The sequence below is a fragment of the Pterocles gutturalis genome, unplaced genomic scaffold, assembly GCF_000699245.1.
Source record: "Pterocles gutturalis isolate BGI_N339 unplaced genomic scaffold, ASM69924v1 scaffold19038, whole genome shotgun sequence".
NCBI classification, from domain to species: Eukaryota; Metazoa; Chordata; class Aves; order Pterocliformes; family Pteroclidae; genus Pterocles; species Pterocles gutturalis.
The window spans coordinates 30169-45095 of record NW_010123477.1 but is presented as its reverse complement, the minus strand read 5'-3'; the positions used below and the strand labels follow the sequence as shown (position 1 = coordinate 45095).

At 39.9% G+C, this 14927-nt stretch overlaps 1 protein-coding gene across 1 annotated transcript in view; it reads left to right on the top strand.

The window, feature by feature from the left end:
• The window catches only part of LOC104465036 (transmembrane protein C15orf27-like), a gene marked incomplete at its 3' end in the record, with an annotated part of 52554 nt that overhangs the window by 11417 nt on the left and 26210 nt on the right, over positions 1-14927 (top strand). Inside the window, exons 3-4 of the mRNA XM_010077926.1 lie at positions 728-882; positions 6176-6249. Of these exons, the coding sequence (XP_010076228.1) occupies positions 728-882; positions 6176-6249 (229 nt within the window). The remainder of the gene's footprint in view (positions 1-727; positions 883-6175; positions 6250-14927) is intronic.

The window sequence follows — 14927 nt, the reverse complement described above, 5'->3', positions numbered from 1 at the left end:
TTCAGTGCTTAAATTCCAAACACTTTTGTGTCTTTGAAATCAATTTATATATTTTATGAGTGATGTATAGGTGTAAACATACAGCTGATCTGCACTTGACCTCTTAACTTGATTGCTTTTCCAATCGTAAACTGATAGTTTCATTCAGAAGCTTTTTGGAATCAGTGGAATATTCATACTCCACAGACAGAATAAATACATGTTCTTTAGCATTCTGTAAGTCATGATTAGCTTGAGTCATGATTATCGTGGCTATATATAATGTGTGCTGAGTATCGTGGTTGATTTATTCTTACTGGTACGTTTGGTGTATTTGAAAATCTCCACTATGTAGAGCTTTTAAAGGAGTGTACTTAGGCCCTCTGCTGATCTTTCTGAGAATAGGAAAGAGGAGAAACTGCCCTGCAATATTAAGAGTGCTGGCCAAACGGTCATCCTGGAAAAGGGAAGATCAAGTCAGAAGAGAATAGAACTAAAAACTGTTCTGTGTAAACATGGTCATGTCCTAGTGTTATTTTTAGATAAAAAAACCACCCAAACCCAAAATAATAGTTGCAGTAAAGACAAGTTACCCTGTTTTGAGATGATATAAAGTAAAATCCATTAGAAGATCAAGTGTATCCATAACAATAGAACTTGTCATTTTGAGTTCACTGCTCTTTAGCTCTCTTCCTTTTTCACTACTTCTTTTCTTTTCTTGTTTTTCCTCTTAATTTTATTTCCTTAGATCTAACTGGCTAAAACCGTGCTGTGGGAGACGAGCAGCTGTGTGGCAGGTATTTTTGCTCAGTGCAAGTCTCAACAGTTTCCTGGTAGCCTGTGTAGTATTGGTGGTGATTCTTCTGACTCTGGAACTCCTAATAGATATAAAGCTTCTCCAGTGTGAGTAGGAGGATTTTTTTTTTTTTTTTTTTGGCAATTTTGATGAAATTAACTTTCTGGGAGGTTTTTGAAGGTGGGAGGATGGTGGGGATTTTTTTTCCTACCATTTAAATGATTACTAGGCTAGGTAAGAAATGTGTTTTTGTGGAATCCTGGTACAGTGAAGTCAGTCTCTTCCTTATTTTGCTGACCAAATTAAGTATAAGACAAATTTTCAACGGACGAAAGCAGAGTGTACATGCAGAGATTCACACACATTGTCATTAGCACTTAAAAAGGTCTCTCCTTTATGGATTAATTTACTTCTACTGAGGTGGGTAGGAATTGAAATTATGGTTTTCTACCTTGTAAATGCACTGAAATTATACAGATTTTTGTTCTACTTTGCTAATACACTGGGAGCCAAGTAATAGCTTAAGTGGAGTTCTGCTTTATCTGAATTCACTCTACGCAGGTTCCACAATGGAAATTCTCATGCTTTTGTTTTGCTTCCTAAGTCATCTTTTTTTCCTTACTACTGTTTTCTTCCATTCCTTTTTTTTTTCTTTTATGATACAAAGATGACATGAACATAAATACCAGCTACATTTTTCCCTATGCTAAATGTTGAAGAGCAGCCTCTAGCACCTCCATCCAATCTCAGATATGTTGAAGTGGCAGTAATGGGGTTCAGACAGTCCCATAAATGGAAGAATACACAGCATGGAAGAGTCACGGCCTAGTATCTTCTATGACAACTTTTAAACTGAGCAAACAAACTTTTTATTAAGGTCGTTTTAATTTTGTTGATTTGTCAATTGATGTTAGTGGAGTTGGATTTCACTGTAAAGATTTAGGTGTTGCAGCTGTGTCAAGATTACTTGAGGGGACTTTATTGATAATTGCAGCAATTTTATAAACCCTGTAAGATGAATAAATGACTACAATGTCTTTCCACGCCATTGGCCACCATTTATACTCCTGTCTGTCCATCCTGCACACACTGTTCTGGACATGACCACCCTGTTACAGTTGTTATTTTCTGTAGTCTCTGGAATTTGTACAAGTCTGTTGCTTTTAAAAAAAAAAAAAGTCTGGAGTGCTAATTATGGGTGCAAGTCCTTAAAAACTGCATGAGGAAGAAGCTTTCAATGATATTTATTGAGGTGCCACATCTTTCTGTTTATGTAGAGGATTATCATTTCCTGTAGAGCCAATGAGTTTAAAAACTGTTTCTGTTGATTTCTCTTAGATTTTTAACTCAGTTTTGGAGTCTGTCCTCTGGAAACACCTGCTTTCTTACCATTTATTTTCTGAAGAATCTTTTAAAGAAGGCTTTATTTTAGGGATCATTCCTCCGCTCTCTCTCTAGTGCATATGATACTCTTAAAAGCTCTGCAGCTTACACCTTGTGCATGACCCAAACACCTCAATGTGTTCGGTCGAGCCAAGTGATGTCACAGTGCAGAGGCTGGCCCTGCCTGTATGGATTTTCTCAGCACCTGAGGAGGGACCCATTCTGCTCTGAGTTGCTATTTTGCATTTTAACTACTGCATCAACCCAACCCATCAGGCTTCTTGCCTTTTAAGTTGAATACCTTCTATTTTGTTTTAAATCATATAAATGCTGCCTTGGTGGGGCTGATGTAAGTATTGCAGTTGCATCATATGAGGAATGTGTGTCATTTACCTTAAGGTTTTAAAAAGCTATTAGACCATAAATACGTTTTTCAAAAAGGTAATTACAGTTTTAAATGATTCCTCATTTTATATGGAATCAATCAATGCGTTAGGATATGTTACAGCACATCACTGCCAATTTTGTTTATAACAACGGCTGCTAATCCGTATTATGGACTGCAATTATTTAGGAAGCCTCTTTTTTTTTTTTTTTTTTTTTTTAATGGTGTTTTCTTTGGCTGTGACATTTTGGGAGCATCATTTTCCTCTCATACTTTTAGTGCTGTCTTTGGTTGTACTGTGCACTTCTCCCATACACAAAACTCTCAGTGGTAGGTCACACACATGAAAAGGACAGAGACCTTTTAGGGTGTTCTAGTACAAAGCCTATTTGTGCCAGAATTAGAAACCCTAGGAAGCAGGGGACACATAACAGAACTTTTATTATAGGTCTCATTCCTATAATCAGCTTTTTAAATCCTATTTTCAAAGCTCTTCATATGCTTTAACAAAATACCGTCTCAATACCTTGTAGTGTTTGGCCAATGCAGAAATAGTTGTATGTTGTCACTTGCACCTCATTTCAAAAACAAAGGGTCATGGGAGGTTCCAACACCCGTTCCTCAGAAATACAGACCATGATGGTCCTTCCTTGTCTTCAGTAGTTTTGGGGGAAGGCAACTCAGAAAATCATTAGTATTGCCCACCTTCTACAATCAACTGCAGCACGTGTGTTGGTGAAAGGCCCCAGGCCTCCTGAGAGCTGCGAGGCTGACACGCTCCTGTCTGTTTGGCTGCTGGATCACGTGCGTAGCTGTGCACAGAAGATGCATGTTGTGGTGCAGCCTACGTAAGAATGGGTTCAGGGCTTGCCCAAACTGTACATGAGCATCTGCTGTCTGCCCCTTGAAGAAGCAGTATTGTTCGTATCTGCCAGGAAATTGTCATCAAGAACAACATCTACCCAAAAAGCAAGTGCTGGTGGTACAAGCTTCGCCACTGGGGCACTGTCATCCCTCCCCTCCTGGATACACATTTTGAGGAGATGGGAGAGGGAAGCAAAAGGGGAGGAACAGTCTGAGGTTTGCTGTACTCCACATTTTATACTGAACCATGACTGAAAAGCATCCTGGATTTGCATTCACTTCTTCCCCGTAGCACCAGACAAGCAAAACGTGAAATAAAGCAGAACTTTTTGGATTTTAGCTACAATTTTGGGAAAGAGCGTTTACAAGTAAAACATGAAATTCTGTTCCAGATAAAAGTAGAAGCTGGCTAGCTTAGGTGCTTTGCCTCGCACTGAGGAACCCCCACAGAGCAGGGATGAGCACCTCTCGGAGAAGACCCTTCTCCCATTTTTGTAGCTTTTCACTGTGTTTTTAAATAGGAGCGTTTTGGAAGAGGCAAATATCCAGGCTGGAGTGTACAGGCTAGTGATTCAGCTCTTGTACAAAAGCTTACTTGGAAGACTTTTTCAAATTTACTCTTTATTGGTAATTTGATTGCACACTGTCTGGCAGCATGTCCAGCACTGCTACAGTGAGTGCAGCATCAGAGATTTCTTTCCAAATTCGTGGTTGCTATATCTTTTTTGTCCACTAAGGGGCAGCTGGAGCCTTGTATGTCAATTGACAGAAAAATAGCTTATGAATGGTTCCCCTTTCTGGTTCTTTATGCCAGCCTCTTGGGAAAGTTACCTATATTATATTTTGCCTACTTGTTTCATCTGTAAGTAGTTCCTCTGCTGCAGCACAGCAAACTCTCTTATCGAGCCCCAGCCTCACCTGTGGCAGTTCCAGTGGCAGCCCACGCGAACAGTTTTCTTTGTATTCTGATTTCTTCCTACAGCCCTTCCCTCTCTTTCCCATTTTAATAATTTTTAATTTTGAAATGAGATGCCTTATTTAGTACGTGTCCTATGTGTTCTTGAGACAGTAGATTCTGCCAGTCTTGCATCTCTCCGCACACAGTCATTGATTGCCTTAAACTTTGCTGTTACACAGAAATTCTTTGAAGCTGCAAGACTGCACAGACTGTTTTAATCTGTCTGCTGTAGAGATTGTAGACTCACAAAAACCCTGAAGAGAGAATTTTTTCTCTTCATTCCCTTATTCCAAACTTGAGAGCATGTGACCTTCAGAGTAGGAGTTGCCAGCAGTTCAGATACTGGACCCTTTCAGCTTTCTGCTTGGTTGTTTCAGCAATGAAGGGAACTTTGATCACAGAATTTCAGTTTAACTTAATAAGTAAGGAACCCTCCAGATTTCAATACGTTAATTTAAGCCCATAAAAGGAACCCATATCGTAGGGCTTCTTGTGTAGTCTTGCAGCAAACTCATTTGTCTGAGTTTATTTCATTTTACTTACAAGCAAAATAAGTTGAATCAAATGAAAGCCTGATTTAATGCCAGTGAGTGTCCACGCAAGGCTCTAGTACTCTGTAAAATCTTAGTTTTAGTGAATTCAGATAAATTTTCCTGAGTGTTCCTGCCAGGGAGTTCCTGAAAGAACTTTTGTTCAAAGTCATTCTACTTTGAAAGTAGAGTAACTTCCTCAACCGTCTGCATGCATGAGGAGTACCCATATGGGAAGCTAGTATGTAAAATCCAGAGTTTTATAAATTACCATTTTAACTTGCCCTTTACAGACTTCTTTTCATGGAGCAGTTTGAAATAAAGCGAACATAAGCGATTTTAATGGTCACTGTCTTTCTGAAAAAGAGTGCTTACAAAGGAAATTGTGTGTTTTAACCAATTACTGAACCTGGAATTTTATTTCATTTATAGTAACTTTCTTGAGTGTTCTCATAGAAACTGGCTGAAAGACAAAGCTGTTTGTGTGACAGCCACGTTTCCTGAAATACACTATACAAAAAGTCACCTTATGTTTGTTCTACAAATTAGAATTTCTGGTATTTCACAAACTCCTGAAAATAAATATATTAAGATTTGATCTTGTTAACAATGGCATTGGTTCTTCCTATTGCTTCTCTCACTATGGTTTTTCTAGGGTCAAACTTGACTCTGAGGGGAATGGGTGAGCCAGTCATGGCTGTTCATGCCATGTCCAGAGCGCTATACAAGTCTATTTACCCAGTTATTTATTTAGATGATAGGAATGTATTTTGAAGTCCAAATTGAGCACTAGTTTTTAAGCACCTCTTCCAGACAATTACCAGTCTTCTGAGCTGAATTGTCAAAGACCTAATATAAGGAATAACGTGGGAATAGTAGAGCATTCTGTTTTCTTACAGAATTCTAACTCTGCATTTTTAGGCATGCAGGATTTAATCACACATCTCATACTAAAGCAGTGCATGGAGTGAGAGCACAGAGCAGTGACAGTGCATCAAAGACCTAAAATGTGTATATCGTTGCTTACCAGCAGTCTTATCTGTGCAAGCCCCAACGAGGAGCTGCTGCAGCTGCTCATGTGCTAGCCTGAATGAGGGTGAGCAGCCTCCAGGGCTGGAGTTGCATGCCCCGTTACATCCCATCCCCTTTCTGGTACTTCCATTACAAAATTGAAGACAGATAGCTTCACCCATATATAAACTGGAGCAGTACTAATTATATTAAACATAGGCTGCATTCTGCTACTATAATGACGCTTCATTGTATTGTGTTATTTGCAGTTTCAAGTGCTTCACAGTTTGCAGGAATAATTCACTGGATCAGCCTAGTCATCCTGTCTGTTTTCTTTTCAGAGGTATGTATAATCCAAGTCTTTCACCACATACAGAACTGCAAAGTATTTTTATGCTGTCACTGGAATTAGCAAATGTCTAACAGTAATGTGACTGTGTAAATGTAGCACAGTGTACTTTAAGGAAAAAAAAAGTTAACAGTTGCTACTCAGCAAGCTAAAAAAAAAAATCTTGTTTATGTTAGTGCTGTTTGTCAGTTGCCTTGAATTGTCAAGGAAACATGGAAGATACTGTCTTACAAAATAGAATTGGAAAACTACAAAAAGAAATAATCATCTTCAAATCATCAGGCACGGGACAGGACTACTCTCATCCATTTGTTCTCACAGAAATCTTATCGGTGTCACTGGGTATAAGTATAGGAATAAGACGTATTATTTAGGAATAAAGATCCACAGGTTTTTTTTACAAAAAGATCTGTTTTAAGAATGGAATTATCTCCTCTCACGATTTATGTAGGTAGTTTAGATGTCCTAGGTTGCTGCATATAAGCACAGGAAGAGAATGAAACAGATGGTGAATTTCTTTGCAAAAATTTCTTTGAATGGATGAATTGGAAAAGGCTGTAGTCATGATATAACAAATGACCAAATTGGATTAATCTGTTACAATTTCCAACTTTATTCTAAAAAGAAGCCATTGGTATTGAGATATTTAGACTGCTCCTGAAATATCTCAAAATATTTTTAAGACTATTTTTCCACATCATAATGTGCTACTTGTCACAAAAAACCCAACATTTTATGTTTGTTAAATTGGAAGACAGCTTGGACTTAAATATTATTTTAAAATTTTTTTTCTAGTTCTATAGGAGAAAATATTATAATCCAGACAAATGTTAAAGTCTTCACTCTGTGGTAAATTTAGGTGAAGGTTACCAAAAAAAAAAATCAAAAACCAAGGAGCTGTGATACCTGCAAATAATTTGATAGATTGCTTGTGTTGAATTCATGCTCGCCGTATTATAACACTGCTTATTTCCATGGGTCTGTTAATCAAATACATTTATTTATGTATAACACTTCATATGTCTACTTTGTATTTCTACTCTTAACAGGCATTTTCTAGCTGGTATTGCCAGACTGCCAATGGGTACTTTCTGAAAGGATTCCTTGGTGACAGGCAGGGGGGGACAAGACAGGATCAGCTTGTCACTCTGCTGCTAGCAGCATGGCTGCATGTACACACTCACGTGATCTTCATCACTTTCTGGAGCTTGTTTCACAAAATACTTCTGTGCTCCTCAACTTCCATCTGCTGAGGTGTAGCCTCAAGTTCTGTTTTCATTCACTTGTACCACCAACCACTCTTCTCGAATCCTTCTGCAGTGCCTTGCTCCTGGATCCCCTCCGTAGCGCAGTTCATGCTGACAGTTTTTGGTTGGTTTGTTGTGGCAGTGCAGACCCTCAAGGCCAATGTTCATCTCTCTCAAGGAAGAAATTAGTTGTTTCAGTTTTGCTGAGACAGAGTACCCACAGAAGTGGATGAATTGGTTCAGAAGTGTTTTTGCAGCAAAACAATGACAGAAATACTTGACAGGGACAAAACTGGTCGCCTGGCTCACCATCCTCATTTTGGATCTGCATTGGCTTTTCTCTTTCTCTCTGTATTAGGTATTTGGAACTGCTTTTCTTTGTCTAGTTGCTGTTCCCATTTTTAATAGACCTCTTAACACTTGCTTTATTATTTTTCTGTCTCCCAAAATACCTTCCTTCACCTGTTTGATTATGGTTTGAATTTACACCAAAGAAAAATGAAGCTGGCCACAAGGCAGCTGCGTAAGGTGCACAGAGGAGGGTAGATTTTTCTGGATATTGGCTCATTTGGCAACTCAGAGTCCTTGACTGGGTAAAAGCAACTGAGGTGGCTCTGCAGAGCTGCTGGATGTGCTTCAAAGATCACAGGTCTGGAAGGGAATGAAGGTGTACCTTTCCTACTGGGTTTGGTGGGGTTGGCCTTGTGCTGGGTTGGTTTAACGAGCAACAGCACATCTGTTTGTCTTGAAGTGCATCTCATCAGAGAAAGAACAGAGGGTTTCATTTTTTTCTCATCCAAATCAGAAACTTTGTTTTTTCAAGAGGTTATGAAATATTGCAAAAATTGCAGATCACAGGAATTTTTTTTCATTCATCCTAGTTTTATTTACCCTTTTGGTGCCTTCAGGGGATTTTTTTTTTCCTTCTGATTCCCAGTACCATGAGTCAGCTTTCTTTGTTTGGAATTATTTGTTGAGATGATTGTATGTTATAGTGAGATTTTGCAGTCTGTGACTGTTGATGCCAGTTGATTTCCAGAGATGAGCAGCTTTAATTAGTTCACTTGGATGTAACAGGCAACTGCTGAGGACTGATTAGTCATTCAGTCAGTGTCTTTTTCCTCAAAGCAAGGATTCAGGGTTTCTGGGTGTTCAGAAAGGGTTGTTTCCATAACAAGTACCATGTCCTGAGTTTGGGAGTTTATTCTGTAGTTTGGTTCCCATTAGTTGTAAGTGTGGATACATAATCCTTCAGAAAGGCATCAACTTAGCCATAGAGAACAAATAATACAAAGTTGTAAAAGACTTGTTAAAAATCAGAAAACTTTCAGCATGAAATATGAGTGTTTTGGAAAAATATGACCAATTAAAAGCTGGTGCTGTAAAGGCATTGCAAGTCATTACAGTCCTATCGTGTTGGAGTTAAACAGGCACTGGCTTTCTGCTTGGTTAAAAGGAAGGGGACAAACATGCCAGCAGCTGGCAAATACCAGCAGAACAGCTGCCAACAAAATTAAGTAGCTACTCTCACAGTGTATTCCTGCTCTCTACACTTCTGTTATAGCCACAAGCCCTGAAGGAATTTATTGTGCTCTGTCGATTTTATATTCTCTGTCACTGTCTGTGACTTTCCAACATTAAAATACCCTTATTCAAGTCAAGTGCACATTGGCTCTTCTTGCTTGTTTCCAAGTATTTGAACAGGATTTACTAGTGGTGATGATTGTGTACGTTTGTCTCTGCTTACGTACATCACTAAGATTTGTCTGTGCACCGAATGTTACCCAGATGGTAAGACAGAAGAGAAGAGAAAGACACTGGGGGGGAAGCCCAGTACCAACAGCAAGGCAAGGCCGGGGTTACACCCTATCAAGAGGGCAAATTCAACCTTGGTAATAGTTGGCTGAGAAAAGGAAGATGGGGAATGTCCCAGTGTTTTGGTAAGTGGATTGGATTTTCGTAGCCTTATCACATTGCCTCAAATATGTGACTCTGTAGCTGTTGTTCTAAGCTGCTTTTCTAAGATTGATGAGTCTGCGTGCAAGAATTGAGTTTTGATATTAGTTGTTTGCATTGCTCTGTATGTGCTTCAGTCAGCCAAGCACTCAGGCATTCTGCTAGCTTTCAGCACTTGTTTCCCTGGGAGTAACCAAGTCTTATGATCTGCTTGAAGTTAGGCAGTCATGGAATTGTGACTTTTTTCCTCCATCTGTGTCCTAGAAACAAGTTCTCAAATTGAGTAAAGTCTGGGGTCCTAGCTCATAAAGAATTTGTTTCATTAGCTGTCGCTCACAAGTGCATTTTAGATTTCCGTTTCTAAGACTATGCCTGACTTACATAGTGTCTCCATCAGTACTTCATCTGTGCTTTCATCTCTTGATAGCGACAGTCTAGCACCTCCTACATGGTGCATTTCAAAGATAAGAATTAGCGCTAGGGTAATCATGCCTGGAGGGAACTTCTGATGCAGGGTTGCTTAAGACTATTTTTTTTCTCCAATCTGCATTTACCTTATAGTAGTATACTGCATCTCTAGTAAGACATTTCTGTTCCTGAAAAGCCTTTTCAAATCTATCCAGAGTTGTCAGTTTAAAATTGATTCTTTTTCTCTGTTTTGTAAGAAAAAAATATTGTGGGAGAACATAAGAAAAAAATATAACTGCAGTGTTTATGCAAAGGTGTGTTTGGATACTAGATATTATAATAGAGTGTAAGTGGTAGTCAGTGAAAAAGAATGTACTGTGTTCGTGTCTATTAGTGTCACCAGGCTTTTGCAGTTAATTATTTCTATGTGACCACATGTGCTAATAGAGTCACAGCAGTTACAGACGACAGTATGTGGGGAGTGTTTTGTACTGGGTAAAATGCGAGGTGAGGTCAGTAGTTAAGTGTTTCCTTTCAAGAGCCTTGGTTGAAGAGAAACCCGGTGAGGAGAATGCTTGTGCCCTGGATCCTGCGCCGGTGGCCTGGGGGGTAGTGTGCCCTACAGCAGCTAGTGCCTTGTCTCAGGACAGGTGCACCAGAAGATGGCAAAGGAAGATAATTTTAAGCCGTGAACGAGCTAAGGCTTCTGTGGAGTGACCCCCACCAGAGAGGTTATAAATTACAGATGGGGTACAAGGTGTTCTTTCTGGGAAAGATTTCAGTAAATATTTGGTTTTACGAGATGTCCAAAAGGCAGATGCTTCATCTTCAGAGTTTGTGTACAAGCTAGAGGTGAAGACCCTCTGTACCAGGTAGATGAGTTTTGTGGCAGTGGAAGGAAGGGCTCTTCTAGAGACACCCTTTCCACCCCACTCCATCCTGTTTCTTTTGTATAATCACTGCCCCATCTCCAAATGCAGAGCTGCTCTCCTTTGCTGTTAGCTAAGCCTTCACCTCCTGTGCTGCCTCCTTTTGGTTTCCTTACACTATGGATGAATTTGACATGGTGAGTCACTGAGGAGTAAATTGTATATTAACTGTGCAAGCAAAAAAGTATTTAAAATTACCTCACGTACATTGCAGTCAGCTGACAAACGCAGCTAGCTCATGCAGATTGTGGGAATTCACACAGCTGGCTCAGCAAAGGACTTGGCTGCATTCCCCTGCAAAATCAGACAGAAAACCTGCAGCATCACACATGTCTTCATGTCACTGCAGACAGTTAATGCTGTGCAAACAATTGTGTGTCGCCAAGGGACGCTGTCAACTTCAAAATTACATTTCTGTCTGAAAAATGGTTTAAAATTTTACTTTTATATGGGTTTACTCCAACTCAAAGAAGTTAACAGAAGTGTTCATTTATCTTTAGTTAGTGCACTGGACAGACTTTTATGTAATAATTTAGCTTTTCTCAGAAAACAAAAAATGTATTTCAGATATAACAAAAAAAAATATATGTTAAGGACTTTCTAATTAAAATATTTCCAGTCAAAAATGTTAAAGCATTCTTTTTCAAGTAAAAATATTTTTTTTCATTTTTTTTTTCAAGCTGGCAGTGGCCTTTAGCAGGAGAGTACTCACACTGGTATTTAATGTTTACATTGAAATCTCTGTGTCCAGAAGTGCAGAATGCCTGTAGTGTAATGCAAAACTGTGTGTGCATTTGCTACAGCACTGAGGAATGCCTGCACATCAGTAGGAAACAGCAGTGCTGCTCCTTTTTTTTCCCCCTTATTTCTTCTAGATTCTTGTGTCTACAAGTGGTAGTAGTGACTAACATTTATGTTTTGTCTGTGATGAATGTTACAGTTGCAATTCTCTTTTAATGCATATGCATCTTTCAGTTTGGTCCATGTACAATGAGTAGGAAGTTTCCTGGATTATTGATTTCTATATCTGTTTGATTCAGAGTCTGTTACAGGTTCTCAATTTTTTTAAGTTCTGTACAGAGAAAGTACACAATCAAATACAGTATGAATTAGTTTGAAAGCTATTGGTGATTGTTTAGGAAAAATACTAAAATGTTGTTTATAAGCAACATGGATGCTTTCATTTCAGTCAAAGTGTTTATTATATTGAACAACCAGGGAGATTTGTCCAGAGAAGTCCAAGTGTGCTTGGTTCAGACTCCTCTGGGTAAGAGTTAGGGCGGCAGCAGTGGATGAGATCTTGAGCTTTGTACAAACAGGGAGAATAGAGAAAGCTGAACCTGGTTTTGGAGTTGCCACTAGTGACAGCGGGCCAGCGGGCAGTAAGTGTAGGTGTCTCCAGATGCACACGGTCTGTGACTCGCTCATGGTAATTTCTTGGGGCGCCCAGTTTCCCCAGGGCACCAAGGAGGAGCTTTTGTCACTTCCCTGGTGATGTGGGTTTTTTTGTTGAGTGATAAGCTAGTGGGCAATGCTAGTGCTTAGCTTTCAGACCTCCATACAGAACAAATGGTTTTAAAGTTTAACCCTCAGTTGTGCCCAGTTTGTTCTGAAGAGTGTGTCTCTTGGGTGGGAAGCTGAGTTCATTCTGCCCTCAAACCCTCCCTCCCTATAGTGTGTCTGCTACAGCTGAGAGCAAAGATGCTCATCATCATCAAGGCATTTTCTGTGAGGAGGAGACCTATCTTCTAGAGGTAGCACCAACAACTATTACTGCATTAAATGTCTGCCAAGGAGACTTCCAGTCGTTGCCGACTTGTGCTGATTCACACCAGCAGACTGAAAATGAAAACATTTGTGCTAGCTTCCAGCCCTTGGAACTGCTCAGGCCCATTAATACGACAGTAGTACAGGCTGATTTAAACGCTGCAGTGAGGAATTAAAATGGCAGAAAGGAAAATCCTTTTTTATGTTCCCTCAACAGCCCCACGTTAAATCATATTTAGGGTTGTGAGACAGTGTTTCTATTTTCTTTGTACAGAGGTGCCTTATTATTTCAGAGAAAATACCTTTTGTGCACACCGGACCAAAGGAAGAAAGTTTTTCACCATCAGTTACTTTAAACCTGTTAAGTGTTCAGCCATCCTTCAGTGAGTTTCTCATTGACCTAGCACTTCATAAATGCTGCCTAAGCATAGAAGAAAATGCGCCAGATTTCTCTATGCTGTCAGCAGGGTTACTGGAGCAAGGGTAGCATCCCAGGCTTAAAGAAGGCACTGCTTCTCCTCACATATTTCCTGATGGCTGCCTGCTGTGATGGACCCCAGGTTAACTAATATAGCTGAACTTATGGGCTCATGAGTAACTTAAGCATTTTGTGCAGCGTCAAAGGGGGTGAGATGCTTTTGACCGAAAGTATTCTGCTCAGGGCCTGAGTTGAGGCTGCAGGAGTGCCTTGGTTGTACAGCAGCATGTGTACTTACGCCTGGCACTCACACCACATCATATCATGCTGGTGAATCTGGAGCCATTAAGGATTTTGAGGAGCTGCTGTTGTGCATCTCTTCATCTGCATATAAAACTCAAGCATAGGGATTAATAGGGAAATTGCTGCGAATAGCCTTATTCCTATGCTGCATTTGTAAAATGCTTTGGAAGTAAAATGTTCTTTTTGGGAGTACAGACCAGCAGCATTGTCAGTTCTTGGTGTCTATGTAGAGTGTCATAATTTTTTGTAGGGGAAAGGGAGTGGTGCGTTTTCTCTTCTGGCTAGTGACTCCCTTTCTCAGCCAGACTTTTGGCCGATGCCCTCACACATGCCATTTCTGAGTAGGTGTCGGCTGGTTCACTTTTCTGCTCATTGATGGTATGAGGCTGGGCTCTGAAAGCACCGTATCTTCCACAGCAATGTCTCCCTCTGTAAAACAGGATTAAGTGCTGCTATCCAGGCTTGAGTGCCAAAATAGAGCTCAGCACAGTCCTCCCAGGCCAAGTGAGGCAATTGGGCTCATGGGGTTTTGCAAAACCATGCATAGGAACAGTCCTGAAAAATCCAGTGTTGTTCTGCAGTTAGTTCTGGTATGTTTGGCAGGGATTCAGGTTTGGTTGGGGTTTAATATATTTGTGTTTGTAATGAAGAGGAGATACATATATTCATCACAGTCACTTTTTTCTGTTCAGCTCGTGGCATGGTCACCCCTCGTACACAGACCTACTGAGCTCTGTGTCATTAGTACTGTTCTTTAATGGAGAGAGAAGCATTTTCGTCTTCACATGGCGCACAGCTGCAGTTAGACTCTTCGTGCCTACAGTGTCTGGCAGAATCTGACCTTGGTGCTGCTATTGGCAGAAAATACCCTTTCCAGTTATGCTTCTATGTTAACTCAATTTCAATCATTAGTTGGCTGGTTGATTTTTTTATTTTTTTTAATTTTCTTCTGAAAGCTGGGTTAAAAATCAGGGAAGATCCCATTGGATTTCTTAATGGGAATTCACCACTGGTTCATTCTGTGTTCTTTCTTTATGCCTCTTTTCTAGCTACTGCTGCTACTTAAAGCTGTTTTGCTTAATAGAGGAGGAATGCAGGGATATTTTTCTCCCTTATCCTAGAACTTTCTGGAATTTTATATTAGGACAACAGCCCTGTACTCCAGAGTGGGAGAATAAGAGCCTCAGCTCTTCTTACTGATGAAATGTCAGTATCTGTAGGCATCAGGAGGGGGCAGTGCTTCTTTTATTTTCTTAGAAAATAGTAAGCACTAGCATATCAAAGTTTGCAAGAAGAGAGACTCTTCCCTCATTCTGGCTGAGGGGGCCCCACAGTGGATCTTATATAGGCTTGGGTCAGCGGGGTGGGATGGGAAGAGTTGGTGGTCTAAATCTCCCAAATCTAAAAGAGACATTTTGGGAGAATGGAAAGACTGAACATTTGAACTTGGAACTTGTTTATGGAAGTTTCCCTGAGTCCATAGTGGTTGGAAAGCAATACCTGCTTTTATAGTACAGAAATGTAGCTGTTTCTAGGTCCTCATTATTATTCATAAGACATGTATAATGCTTAAATAAGGCAAAAAAATGATCCCCTAAATAGCTACAGGACTAAATGTTTATCTAAAATTACAACAGCATTAAT